Source organism: Lichenostomus cassidix, chromosome 2 (assembly GCF_008360975.1).
Source record: "Lichenostomus cassidix isolate B80296 chromosome 2, HeHo_3.0, whole genome shotgun sequence".
Lineage (NCBI taxonomy): Eukaryota > Metazoa > Chordata > Aves > Passeriformes > Meliphagidae > Lichenostomus > Lichenostomus cassidix.
In genome coordinates, this window is record NC_139482.1 from 68,409,347 (window position 1) to 68,423,922 (window position 14,576).

At 36.4% G+C, this 14,576-nt stretch overlaps 1 protein-coding gene across 2 annotated transcripts in view; it reads right to left on the minus strand.

Moving 5' to 3' along the window:
* Nucleotides 1-2,352: 2,352 nt before the first annotated feature.
* EXOC2 (exocyst complex component 2) overlaps nucleotides 2,353-14,576 on the minus strand; it is a 128,401-nt gene continuing 116,177 nt past the window's right edge. For both annotated transcript variants that reach the window (XM_085052019.1, XM_085052020.1), the window contains exons 24-28: nucleotides 13,228-13,283; nucleotides 10,175-10,297; nucleotides 7,841-7,902; nucleotides 5,852-5,911; nucleotides 2,353-3,928 (exon numbers count right to left, since the gene is read on the minus strand). In XM_085052019.1, the coding sequence (XP_084908145.1) occupies nucleotides 3,835-3,928; nucleotides 5,852-5,911; nucleotides 7,841-7,902; nucleotides 10,175-10,297; nucleotides 13,228-13,283 (395 nt within the window). In that variant the 3' untranslated portion in view covers nucleotides 2,353-3,834. The remainder of the gene's footprint in view (nucleotides 3,929-5,851; nucleotides 5,912-7,840; nucleotides 7,903-10,174; nucleotides 10,298-13,227; nucleotides 13,284-14,576) is intronic.

Genomic DNA, 14,576 nt, shown 5'->3' on the forward strand with positions numbered 1-14,576 from the left:
ATATCCTCAGGAAAAATACGGCACTTCGAGAGTATTTTAGATAGACACATCCAAAGCTGTTGGCTAGAGTTGACTTAAATATGGTCTGGCAGTAGGTTTGGAAGTATAAATCCCCTGTGCAGGAGTGTCTCAGATGATTGTGTGTAACCATGGCAAAAGGTTCTTGAAGTTTCCTTCTTCATGAGGCCAAAACTGTATCTAGGAAACTGCAATCTTCTTACCTTCTCTTAGATTAGAAACAGAAAATGTCTATCAGTACCTTCAACATTAAAAAGGAGCTGAATTTCAGTACATTCAATGTTTAAAAGGAGTTGATTTGGTGAATATTTTTATGATACATTTCCTAGGGCTTTGCTTAGCTAAGTATTAGACTTCTGCAGGTGAGGGACTTTCTGCTTGTCATTTAGTAGGCTCAGCAAAGACCTCCACGAAATTCTTCTATCATGATTCTTTTAAAACATTTACTTCCATTACACCTGCCTTTATATCAACAATCAACTCTTATTCTTGTTCATTTTCTTCCTGAACATACGCAAGAGCGTTTTTAAGTAAAGTAGAATGAGAACAAGCAGTAATTAAGTTAAACTTCTTTCCCAGCCTCATGTTCTGTACCATATTATGTAAGCTTTCATGGGCCTATGCTTCAGGAATGTTTCATTGGTTCTGGAAGGCAAAAGGCTGCCTGTGTAGAAACCTTAAAAAAAAAAAATCTCACCTTCACCACAAAGTACTCTCTCTTCAGCGAGATGCAATAGCTTTGGCAAAGGTTGAGAGACTGGACCTGTTTTACAAGGTCAACAGTCACATGTTATCGAGCAGCTAAAAGCCCCCTGCAAAGCACAACTGCTTCTTATTTCCCTCTGTTGCCATACAGTGAAATTAAACTGGTTGGAGTCCTGGAAAGATGCAAGGGGTTTAGAACACAATACAACCTGCCTGATCCCCAGTCATCTCATGCCTGTTCTTGTCCTTGAAATTCAGCAGAGGCATGAAAAGTAGCAGAACTGTGGTTCTTTCTAAACTGTTTAACCAAGTGGCTTTAAAAAAGCTGTAGGAAGATGATTAACTTTGACAAATGACACACTATGAGCATATTTCATAGATGATTTCTAAAGAGTGCCAATTAAAAAAAACATTTTGTGAGTGAGAAAGAGCAGGATTTCTTCACTGTTTCATCCTACTTATTTGAGTGATTCCATCAAGTTAACCCCCAAATATGTAATGATTTTCCCCAGCACTGTACTGGGGGATTGAAATATTTTTTCCCGTGTTGTTCCCATTACAGTGGTGCAGCATTTGTTTTTTAATTCCTTTTTGCCTTCCTCTTCAACTACTCATGACTATTCAAAATAAATGTCAAAATACAGTAATAGAAGAATGCTTCAACATCTCCAGAGGCTGCATATCTCAACACAGCATATTATGGTTGAATTTTCCCATAAGTCTTTACCTACTTTTACTAAACTGTATTTTACTGCCTTATTACTCCCTAAATTTCTCTCTTATATGAGAAATAAAGCTCTCTAGGTTTTTATTTAAATTACAACTTTCTTCCAGTTTGTATCAATTTCAGATTTTTCTAGGAGTTAATGTAATAATTCACTTTATTTTCCCTTGCACTGTTTTCAGCATTGACCTTGCTTTAAATGTCAGAGCCTTTCACTTCTGTTACTTTGATTTCCTTGCTGTGTCTCTTCGCTACAAGCTGTAACTGGTTGTGTATTCTGGTGTGGTCTCCCCATCTTTTCCCACTTTCAACAACAATTTTTAAGCCCAATTGTACCTTTTAACAGTTTTTTTATTGCAAAACCCACACTGACCACTTCTTGTTTCCTGTAATCATCATCTCAGAGGAACTGCAGCCTGCTGTACATTGGCTGTGAAGCCTCAGCCATCCCAGCTCTCCTTCCAGGCAAAGGGATTCCAGCAGCTCCTGCTGCAGCATGATGCTCGCTGACTTCCCTAATCCACAAAGTGGATTCATTTAAATACAGTGTTCTGACTTGACTGTGAACATATATTCATATCAGATGGAATTCAAGGAATATTTTGAGTGATTCCACACTATTCTTATTGCTGTCAATGAGATGTTCTCAAGTGTAAGTTACTTCAGAGAAGCAATTACACAAAAGTCTGACTTTAGGTTTTAAAGACAAGCAACAAGCTGTTGTAATAAAAGATAAGTAAAAGAATAATCTTACAATAAAGAGATGTCTGAATGTATGTTAATCCAGTACAGACAACAATGTAAGTTTTCAATACTTAGAGCATGTCTGATATGAATACAGAAATTGTAGACTAGCAAAATTCAAAGGAATCACATTTCTTGAAAAATGAGGAATTCAGGAAGAGTGTAGGACCATATTTCTTAATATTTTATTATTCTGAAGTGAAATCTTTTACAGAACTGGATGACTATTTCAGTTAATATCAGCAGCTGAGACCACGACCACCTTAGAATGGACAACACTTAACAAAATGACATTGCTCCAGGTGCTTAATGATAATGATATATATTTGAAGTCTCACACTTCCATTTAACATACTGCTACTACTTACATGGAACTTTTTAACAAGTAACTACACGTGCATCAAACTTTCTCCAAAATTACATATTATAGAAATTTTATGTTGTATTTTTAAAGCACATAATTGAACTGGCAAAAAAAAAGAGCTGACAATAAAAAACTGTTTGAAAAATATGCACTATTTCTGAAATTATTTACTCAAAATAACTGTAATTACAGAAAGTACATATATTATTACTTGCATTATTTAATTCCAAGCCATGATATCAGTTATAAAATTAAACCCACTTATTAAGCCCCAAAACAATGGCAGCAAAACTGTTCTCCTGAATCCCCATTTCCCCCCATACAAATCCAATAATAGTGGTGAAAAGAGGGAAAGAGGATTGACTAACAAGAGGAAAACAGTGGTGGCAAGTCTGTAAGAACAAGAAACGACGACTAAGAAGGAAGAAGCAAAACAAATTATATATTGTGCTCCTCCTTACTATGTGAGAAGCTATTAACTATTCTACTCCTTAACACCAAAGAATATTTTACTTAGACGGTTTTTCTACTGATCTTATAAACTCTGAGTGCTTTTCTGTAAATTGCCAATGAAAGTAGAGCTTAGTTCAGATGTCAAAGTTACCATCAATATTCCAACAGAAGGGAGAAACACGAGAGGCAGCAACATGTTTAATTAAAAAGAAACAAGAAAATAAAAGCCCCCCAAGAAATCAGACTTACAAACACTAATACTGTAAATGAGATCGGGGAAAAAACAGTTATAATTTTTAAATGCAAAAGAGGCAGTGTGCTTCATATGGTATCTGGACAGTTATTAGTCAGCTCTAGAGGGCAATGCTTATTACATAGTTCTTGATAGTTTAAAGAATTTGAGTCTTCCAGTCACTTCAGTATCACTCTACATCTAGAAATTAACAGATTCATACACTGAACAACATGAGTAATACCCAAATTCAAGGTGACATTTGCTAAAAATACATATCAATGTATTTTTAACAAGTGAAACTGAGACTGCAGAACACTGATGAATATTTCTTCATGAACAAGTGTATGTAAACAAAATGGCCTTAATTCCCTCCATGGAGTGAAGTACAGTAGACTGAAAACCATTTTATCAAAGTATGTAGGAAGAGAAGTCTCACTCAGCAGGATACCCCAGACCATTACTAAAAAAGTTGTATCTCAATTTATTTTCTAGTGGAATTCCTTTTCTTTCCTTTAGGGTGTTCAAAAGAATTTAAGTAGTCCAGAAAAAATGTATGACTTTTAAGCACATTTTTCTGCATTGTGTTGTTGTCTATGTTTTCATCATGGCTGACGAAGAAGCTTGAAAACAAGTCAGCTGCAAGTGCATGCTGCTTTTGAATTTGTTTAGCAACTCTTCTAGTAACCTGTAAAGGAAAAATAGTTACAACTTTAGGAGATCCTGAAAAGGAAACAATTACCACAAGTTTTGACTATTCTGTCTTTGACTATTCATGTACACCGTCCACTTTTCTTGTGTAGCTGCATTGCAAATTTCAGTTCTCAGCCTTATCTTTTGAAGGTATTTTGCAGATTTCTCTTAGGTATCATGGCTGAAAGATCAGCGATAGTATGATGGTTCTAGGAGAAACATTAATTCACCCCAACCATGTAGTTTTTTCCTTTATAGATAAACTGTGAATGAGCTCATTTGGGGGCATAATAATGGTTAATCTACATCCACCGAGCTGTCAAGAAGGTACCTGGTACAGTGGATAGTATTTATTAAAATCCACAAACTACAGGTGTAGGTGCAATGGTGTTAATGGGCCTGTTGTAGAAAATATTTACTGTAACAGTAGAGGTGTATTAAGTTGTTTTACAGTCTTGGCTGGGTGTTTGATTTTCTCATTATTCTAGGGAATAATGTGATCTCTGAGCTTTTTGCCCTATTTCAAAAACAAGCCATATAGAGCAGACATGCAACACCTGAACTTTTTGGCATGCTGCAATTATCGAGCAGCCAGTAACAGAAAAAAAATACACTGTGTGTCAAAGAAAAACCAAACCAGCCGAAGAACAACAACTTAAACCAAAAAGCCAGTATCTGCTTCCTCAGCAGGTGCTCTGGAAGATGACCATGTCCACATCCAACATTTAGCATCGTAGTAGTGATTGTGAATGAACACACATAAATAGCTCTCAGTCAGAGCACAAATACATTATTTTACACAAATACAAGTAGATTACAATGAGATGCCTGGAACAATGACAATTGTCATGTAGTGACCTGGGAAAACAGAACAAGTTCTGCACTGTCTGCGGCTCAGAACTCTGAGGCACTTCTTGATTCTCTGTTTCATGAAGCTCAGATGCTTGTGACTAAGTGAAAAAAAAAGTTCTACAGGTGTTTTGGAAAGTTTGAGTTGAAAGATCTCTCCTTACTCAAAACTGATTTCTAACTTTAATAAAGCACAAGAGCTAAGTAAGATGAGGAGGTATCTTGAGACTTCTTGTGGCTAGTGAAGAGTAGGTTTGACTAAATATACAGAGGACATCTGGAAGAAGGCACAGCCCACAGACCATAAACTGCACAAACAGTCTCTTTATGTGTCTACAAAATATTCTAAATTCTGACTGCTAAGTGCAAACTGATTTGATGCAGGAAAGTACAACGAAACTCATCTCTAGCTCAAATCATCTATACTTACACTAATCTGCTCATTACAAATCCATCCTAGTTATACCATATCACTCTTTATAAAGCTGTGCTTGTAAAACAAGACTACCAAATACCAGGCTAGATGCAGCAAAGCAACCTGTTTGTTAAAAGTGGTTATGGTGGAAAGGGAAGAATCCATAACTCCTCCTCCTGATGTCAAGAAAAAGTCACAGTCCCTCCTTATTTGTTTTCAAAATGAACCATGCCAATTTAGAAAGTTCCCCCTATATCAGCTGGCAAAAGTCTGAACATTGTTCTTGGCCATTTTTTTACTACTGCTAAATTTAGTAATACAATACAACGGAACTCACAGAAACCTTAAGATTAACAAGGAAGGCTAAAATAGACTGACACTAAAAGATAAATACAAAACTGCACTGAACTGACAAGACTAGGGTGTGCAAGCAGGATATGTCACAAAGCCATTGGTTCTTCTGTGCAATTTAATAGGCCATGAACAGGGGAAGGACTGAACTTATTCTTAACTGGCAAAAGACGTTTCTGCATTGTAATTCAGAAGGCTCAAACACAGTGAAAGTTAACCCCCTTATAACAAAGTTCTCTTACAAGAGTAAAAAGCAATGGCTCCAAAGACCATAAAGGAGACAAGCAGGTGCATTGTACTCACTTTCTGTCAGTTCCACTTGAGAGCTGAGGCAAGGCTTCCAAAGCTTGCTTAAAGCTTGATCTGCCGGCAAAACAAAAATACTCATATTCTGCTAGTACAAAATGCAGCATTTACAGTTTCTCTCTATAAATTCTACAGAGATGCTATATTTTATCCATTCTTTTTTCAATAAATTGACAAAATATTTACCAGAGACCTGACGTTCATGTGCAAATTGAATACAAAGTAGTCATGACTTCAAGCAGGTCTCTTGACATTCCTAATGTGATGTACATCTTACATCAACAGGAAATGTTAAATCAGCAGCTGATTTAAGACTCTGCTTAACATCCTGGACTGTTGAAGAATTAACAGACAGTGGCCAGCTTGCCTTCTGCCTCAAACTAAGTGACCATCAGTGTATAAGGAACAGATAAAACACTGATTTTTGGCTTTCTGTGCTGAGTAGACAGGTCACTGCATTCTCCCTGACAGAAGTGTGCCTACAAAGAGTATTACAGTAGGTTTGCATCAACATAGATTCACAGAACAATTTAGGTTGGAAGGGATGTCTGGACATCCTCAGGTCCAATGCTGCTCAAAAAGTAAGGCCAATTTCAAGGTTACAGGAGGTTTCTTTGGGCCATTATTCAGTCAAGTTTTGAGTAACTCCAAAGATGGGGTTCCCACACCACTCTGGGCAACAGATGTGGAACAGAAGTGAGGGAGCAATGCAGAACCTTCATAGACAGGTAGAGTCTTGTCAGTAAAAGCTTAATATGGTGACACCAAAAGATTAATATGGTGACTTGTGGCAACTACTACTAATGACAAGTCTAGGAATAAAAAATCCTCTACAAAGCTCCAGCTTTCAGAGTTCACTGTGCTTTACCCTACAATGATTACAGACAATATCATTTCCATTTTATCCAACCCGAGGCAGTGGCAAGTAGTTTTCTTTTAGAGGCCTTCATCACTATCAGACACTCAGAATAAGGATGTAAGAACTCTGAACTGGAATGCAGTGACACCACAGGACACCATCTGTGACGCTATGAAGACACATTAAGCCTTGCAATGTCTCCTACAAAACTGTTGATTAGGTAAAACGACCAAATTGCCACCTGCAGGGACATGTAATGCAATCGTAAAAGAAGTGTAGGTAATTAAAATAATGAATGAATCTGCCTGTATCCAATCCTCAGTATAATCACCTAGAAATTTCAATCAATCAGCTTTACTCAAAACTGCTGACAGCTCTCATAGCCTATTTTTACATGCCTTGGCTGCATCAACCACTGATGGAGCTAATGCTTTTTCTTCTCCCTTTATAATAATGTGAATTGTGAATGAACACACATAAATAGCTCTCAGTCAGAGCTATTGTAATTATTATAATAATGTGTGAGTGTGTCCCACACTATTTATCCTTGGTCTTGCACCTCAGAGAAAAATGATAAACTGCCGAAAGCCTTTTGAAGGTGTTGATTCTAGGAGACAGTGTGAAGCTGAATTCCCTTTCCCTGATTAGGTGTATGGAGAAGGAGTAGGGTATTATATAAGTCTATGGAGAGCCCTAATTCTCCATATCCCTATAAGGGGACCCTGTCAGTGTCTAGATCTGTAACCTCTCTGATGCATCTGGCAGGTTATTTGTTTTACATGTTACGAGATTGCTGTGAAAAACCGGGTAAAACTCATCAACATCTGCTTGTGTCTGGCTTTAGCATAATTGTCCTCAGCAGCTGTACTGCTGTTAAGAAGTTTTACAATTTTTTTTGGTGGCAAATAATATAGTTGGTCTAAAAGTCCAAGCGAAAAACAACAAAAAGGTAACTATTTTCCTTCAACTGATAAAATCTTGCTAGTCATCTGTTTTTTATGTATTTACTTAGTAGATCACATATTCTATTCGAAGCAAAATTTCTTTCTAAATTTATATTATGTGTTTTCACATGTTTACCAAGGATTCCATTACACTGCAAAAAATGACATAACAGCACATCTTACTTGCTTTCAGGTGTCAGGTATATGGCCACGGTATCCCTCAATGCACAGATTTCAAGTTTTGCCTAAAAGCAGAAATACAAATATTAAAACAATGACACAATGTCCTTTCACCAAGTGTATACCAGTATCCCAAAGCTTCGCCTTCTTGAGAAGCAAACATTACTGCACGCTGCACAGCTGTAAGCAGCCTTGGCTTTTAAGAGTTTATTTCCTATATTCTTTGTTGCCATGCTGCTCAGTCAGGAGGCTGCTTAAAGGAACAATTTCATACTTTTGATTTAAGTCAAACTGTTTATATGGTCACTGGTAGCACTCAAAAAACACTGTTTTGTCTCTCGGTAACAATAATAAATCTTCAATTCTGTTTCACCTTTTATGTACTGTGATAGAAAGATAGAAGGATGAAACGTTTTTTCTTTTTTTTGTATTTAAATACTGTGAGTGTAACTTCTTACAGCACTGCTTGGCCAGGGAGGAGGGAAACACAAGAACACAAAAATCAGTCAATATACATTTTATTCTTGGTTTCTCTGTTGAATGTATTTTTTTCATCAGATGAGATAATAGAACGATTGTACTCAGTTTCTTGTGTGTCACCTGAAGGGCACATGAACTCAGAGATTTTACTCCTGTACCATAATGTGTGGCCAGGTATTAATTTTCACTTAGGCAAAATATGGAGGAGACTGAACTCAAAGATTAAACAAACCTCACAGATCATCCTTTGGTCTTTGAAAAGCGATCATTGTCATCATAACTTTTATATGAAATAGAAGCATTCTGCAAATGATCATTAAGTAATTTAATTTAAAATTATAAAGAATTCGATAAAAATTCACATTCTGTTCTTTTAAGCATACAGATAAAATTTAATCCAGTTAGACATTAAAGTAACTGATCTACATTTAGACACAACTAATGACATTAATCTTCCAAACAGAACTTGTAACAATGCAACACAGACGTCTAATTCTGGTTCTAATGAAGCCTTTGGCTTTTAGGTATTTCCCTCATCTCTCCTCTAGGTAGGAAGCCAGCTAAGATTTATACTTTTTTAGAGCCAGAGTTTTCTGGCACAAAATATGATATAGCCACTTATCAATTTTATACTCTTAAGAAATGCTTTTCTCAACAAGACTATTTTACCTCTTTTTGTATAGTGCTCCAAGCTCAAGAGTTTTGGACTTTTTAAAGTCCTACACATAAAATTGTGGAGTATTTTCTACATTTTAGGAGGGACCAGTACCACATTCTCAAGTACCACAGCCTAAGTAAATCTAGTGGAAGGGCGAGCCCTGCAAAATCCCTGTAGATTGTGAGATGTGGGAATACAGAGTGAGGCTTGAATGAGAATTTTTTATTCAGCCTGACAAGGCTCTGATGATTCTCACGCTGCTGCTGTCTGTCAGATAGGATTTTCCATGTTCAGAGGAACAGAAAATGATTATCAGTGACAAACTTACAGAAAGGAGGGAAAATCCTTTCAATTACAGGTTTAGGCAGCAAGTCCCTACAGTGGGTTGTTTAGTCAGACAAAAGGGATATATGGGTAGCTTTGTTGTTATTCACGGATTTAGTTTAAATAGGGAGTCAATCTTACTTGGCTGCAATCTTCCTATAGTAATTCCCTGTCCAATGCCATTACTGCCAGCAATTGGAAAATAAGGCATAAAACTGGATAATTATTTTCCCATCATAATGCAAGAATGCTGTCATGTTCAATAAAAATAGGGAGTCTGCTCTTCTGTTACAGCCATAGCAATCTGACTCAAAGGGTTTTTATAAAAAAAAAAAAAGTGTTTTTCTTAGAGTCCTTTAAAGCTTACCCAATAGCAAGTGCAACTACTAATCCAGCTGTAAATACAGAAAGCAAAGGTATTCTACACTACAGTAACATGGTATTGTAGAGAGAGTGTAACAAACAAGTGACTAGATCTGCAAAGTTTTACAAGATCCTACTATATCCTGTTTTCAGGATTTTTAAATCTCAGAATATCACTACATTGTTTTTTCTTTTAAAGTGATTTTTTATGTCAGGCCAAAGTATTTAACAACAGTATTTAACAACATTTCAAAGAGATACCATTATGATGCTTTTTATCTCATAGGACACAGGTAGCCTTTTACTACTGTCCCACACAAAGACAACCCTAAAATATAACCAAACCCAAGAACCAGTATCCCAAAGAGTATTCATCCACAAATCTGAAATAGGTTGTAAACGAATCCTTTTTATCTCCTTGCTTTCACTGCTACAATACTGCTACAGATTTTACCTCTGATTTTCTCAGTTTTCTAGATTCAGATGTTTGACAGTGCAAAGTATTCAGGTACCTGTAAAGCTCCATTTTTGCTGAAGGATGAAACACACTGCATCAGTCGACTCAGTTCTTCAGAGACTGCTTCTACAACCCTTGACATTACCCGAGGAACTAAGTCTTTGGAAATGGTAAAAACCTAATTTTTATGAAAGAAGAACTGTGAGCACAATACCTACATTAACAGAAACATTTTCAATAGTAGCATTTCAATACAAAACATAAGCCACCGTGACTGAATGGTCTCCTTTATTTTTATCAATGTACAAAAAATATTCAAAAGCAACTAGAATATGAAGGATGTCTTTTGATGCTTGCCCTGCACTTTGACCAATCCCCTCTGTTAATAGCAAAGTTGGCTGTGTGATATGTGATAAAACCTTCTTGCAATACCAAAAAGCAGCTAACCTTCAAAATTTGTGCTTTTGGCTGATGGATGCAGGTAGTCCAGTCAGAGGTGTGTGACTCACTGATCCAATTACACATTCAGCCACTTTTTATCCATCTATTTTGCTATTTCTTATAGACTCCTTTATATTTGGCCACTGTGGAATGGCTAGTGTTGTAATGCTCTGTGGCAGAGATAAACATTTGACAGGCTTTGAGAATACAACGATGTCAATGGATTTTCATTTAGATTCTGCCACTGCTGCCATTTATTAGTTCCCTGGCAAAAAAATTTAAACCTTACTGCTTTTGCCATGCATCAAGACCCTCTTTTTAACTGCTTATTTGTAAAAATTTTTAAAGTTGCACTTTTAGAATAATAACCGCAACACAAAACTATTAGATCCATGCCTGAAACAAGGTATGAAGAGACCAATCTTCCTTAAAGGGAGCCTTAGAGAAGCGAGAAATTGTTGGTGGATTAAAAAAAAAAAATCTGATTATTTTACCCAGAATTGGGGAAAATGCAGGCCAAGAGGTTGGACTATAGGAGGAAGTGAGATTATAGGTCAGACACACCAGAAATGTGTCAAAACTTAAAGGTGATGGTAAAGCTTCATTAAATTGCACAGGGCTGGGAGAGAAGATGACACAAGAAGCTGAAGTGGTGTATGGAGTGGTGAATGTAAGCTGAAGTATGTGACTGGAGTGGAGCAAGAAGGAAAATGGACTGTATAAACTTTTGAAACACTTCCCCAGTTTCTGCTTTAAAATGGTCTACAGAATTAAGTAGTGGAATGATTGTTTTGCTAGAATACTTTTGCTATTACACAAAGTTTAGATCTCATGTCTGACAAGGAAATTTAGTAACTGACAGAAGATATTAATGCATATGCACAAAAATAAATTAAAGGGAAAAAAACCCCCAAGATTTCTACAGAGTTTTCAGTGATTTAAATAAAGAATTGTATACCAGGGATGCCGTAAGACTGACTGTTCCAAAAGGCAGGTCTATACCACAAGCCAAGTACACTGACCACAAAAATGTCAGCTACCAGCTGTTGCCAGTGCTGGAAATGGGTGATCTTACTCAGCACCAAACATTGCTGACCAATTCAACACAAACATACCAGGAAGATGCCCAAAGACCTTCTACTGAGAAGAGAATATTTGTGCCTGCAATGAGCACTCTTGAAGTTACTTTACAGAATCCAAGAAAAATAATTCTCAGCAAGGGTGAATCATCACAAATTTGCAATAAGAAGACCTCATTTTGATTTCAGTTAAATTTGAATTCAAAGGTAGAGAAACAATTTTGTTTCCGCTTCAGTCTATCCTCACTGTTCATCTGATGGTTAATTTTTGCTGTTTCAAACTACAGAAACTTGCAGCTTTGCTAACTAAACTTTAACCTGACCCAGCTAACAGAATTTCACCAGTGGAAATGGGAGTTTCGTCTTGACACACATTCTCATATTTCTGCAATATTTCACATCTAGAAATTTATGAGGCAATGCTATTTAGGCCAGAATCAGTATCGGTCTCAACGAAGAGAGCACAGCAATGCACCTTTCTGCTGCAGCATTTTAGCTCAGTAAGTCACAAATGCCTTCGAATTATTTAAAGCAAAACCTCTAATTTCCATTTAAATCAATTTCCACTACACTGAAAAACAGTATTAAAAATTAGTATCATGTTGGTATATGTTTGTAGTGTTGCTTATTCCTTCATTTGGAAGCATTTGGTAAAATCAGTGATGCTTCTGGGAAAGTGCTTCTGCTATAATTTAACAATACAATGTTATCAAAAATACTGCAAATTAAATTTGAAGCTCCTGAAAATATTTTAATTTATATGAATCCTTATAATTTAAAAAGGAATAAGTAAAAGCCCCAAGTGAATCTCATAATATTTTAATTACAGGGAAAAGCCATAGTTGTGGTATCTTGGAAGGCAAGAGTAATATTACTGCCAATAGTTCTACCAGAAGCAACAGTAATCTGGTAACACTCTTGATGATTAGACAAAAGAATTATGGAAAACACAGGTTCTAATTTAAAGAGCTATAGAAAATTTCTGCATATAATCACAAAATAAAATTACAAAAGTAATGTTTTAACATGCACTCCCTAGGCCTAGGTAGCCACTACCTACCAAAGTATTTCAAGCAGCATTTGTGCTGTACAGAGACTGCAAAACTTTCTGGGCTTTGTTTTCCTATTTTCACTGTATGTAGAAGATTGACATCTATTGGCTTTTCACTCGGAGTGGCATGTGTTGAACATTTCTTTCAAGATGAAGCGGAAGTTCACTTACAGATGTTTTGGAAAATAAAGGTAACCAGAGAAGGAGACTATCATAACTAGCTATGTATCTATATATTATCTTCATGGAAAGGGAGAAATTAGCTTTAGAATTTGGCTTTTCTCTTTATCAGATAATGGAAACAAAAAGGTGTAATGGAGTGCTAGTGAGGATAAACAGGAACTGCTCATCTCCTTCTGCCTGTAAAAAATGTTATCAGTTGCATAACTGGTTGGCTAAACCTAATCTAAAACACACCTATAATGAAGACACTTCAATAAAAGGATGAAAATCCCTAGTGAAATCCCAGGATTTACCAGGAAAGTACACTGAAATTATATGAATGTAAGCATGAAACAATTTGAAGTTTCTCCTCACCTCTGCATGCACAGCAATGATATTCACTAATGCTTCTTTCAAGTAGTTTCTGACACCTGAAACAAAACAAACAAAATAATTACTTTCATTCTGTTGTCTCAACAACACCGTAATATTCTGCTGTTCAACACTGTGCTTTTTATTTGCAGTTTTTACTACCATTTTTGCAACTAGAGGCAGAAAGAGAAAGTTCCATAGCCACATCACCAGTCTATTTCCTTTTTCAAATCAAATGGAGAAAGGCACATTTCCTTACAGCAGAAGGTTAAAAAAAGGCAGTAGGTTCCTGTTTCAGTATTCTTCTCTAGCAACATAATTTCACCAACTTTGCAATTTAATAAAAAACTAGCATTCTTTAAAAAATACATTCTTTATTTTCACTAGAATACACACACCACTGGCACAGGACATGCACAACAGTTCGATAAGTTCTAAAGAACAAAGAAGACAAGAGGTTTTGTTTGTATTACAGTCTTCAAGAACTTACTACTTTATCAGCTTCTTCATCTGTAAATTATTATTATAGATAGAAACAGCAAGGATTCTTGTTTCTCTGAAAGTGGCTCAGAATATATTACTCATGGCAGTTTATAGGAGATGTCATGTTTTACTAGAAATTTCCTTTTGGGGAGGGTGGAGAAGTCAGATAAGCATTTTCTCACCAAGCACATGAAATGCTTGTCAATTTATACTAAGAAGCAAATTCTAAACAGAAGGACATCCAGCACGGTGTGCTTTAGTTAGGACAGGCTCTTATTACTCTCTGCTGCTGTAATTCTGTAATTTTCCCAACCTGTACTCCAGTTGTCTAAGATTTAAAATAGGCAAAAAATTTAAAAAATTGCCTCACTTGTTTCTACGGCTGCTTCATTTGTAGGCAATGGAAAATCAGACAACATTTAATTCATTAGTGTATAAATGCTAGAAGTACAAACAAAGCAATGGGAGAGGGTTAGTGATCCACATGACCTGAGCTTCTGATTTGGATTACTCTAGCATGAATCAGAGAAAGTACAATGATCCCACCACTCCCTTCAATACATTAAATAGACAGTAAAATATGAGAATCATGGACAAAGACTGGTGAGATCACACAGCTCAGAGATCACAGTGTGATTAAGGCTGCTGCTTTAAAAATTACAAAGTGAACCTTTAATCAGTTCATCTTACTTGCTCCGCCTTTCCTCAGATAACACCGATGCAGCAACTTATTCCTACTACAAAAAACAGCTTTTAAAAGGGTTACCTGAGATCATCAAAATGAGCTACTCTGTGAGAAGAGTAATGTCTCACAACTGCCACATCAGTCATGCTCGTATCTTTAACCATTGGTCCCCCAACTTGCCTCA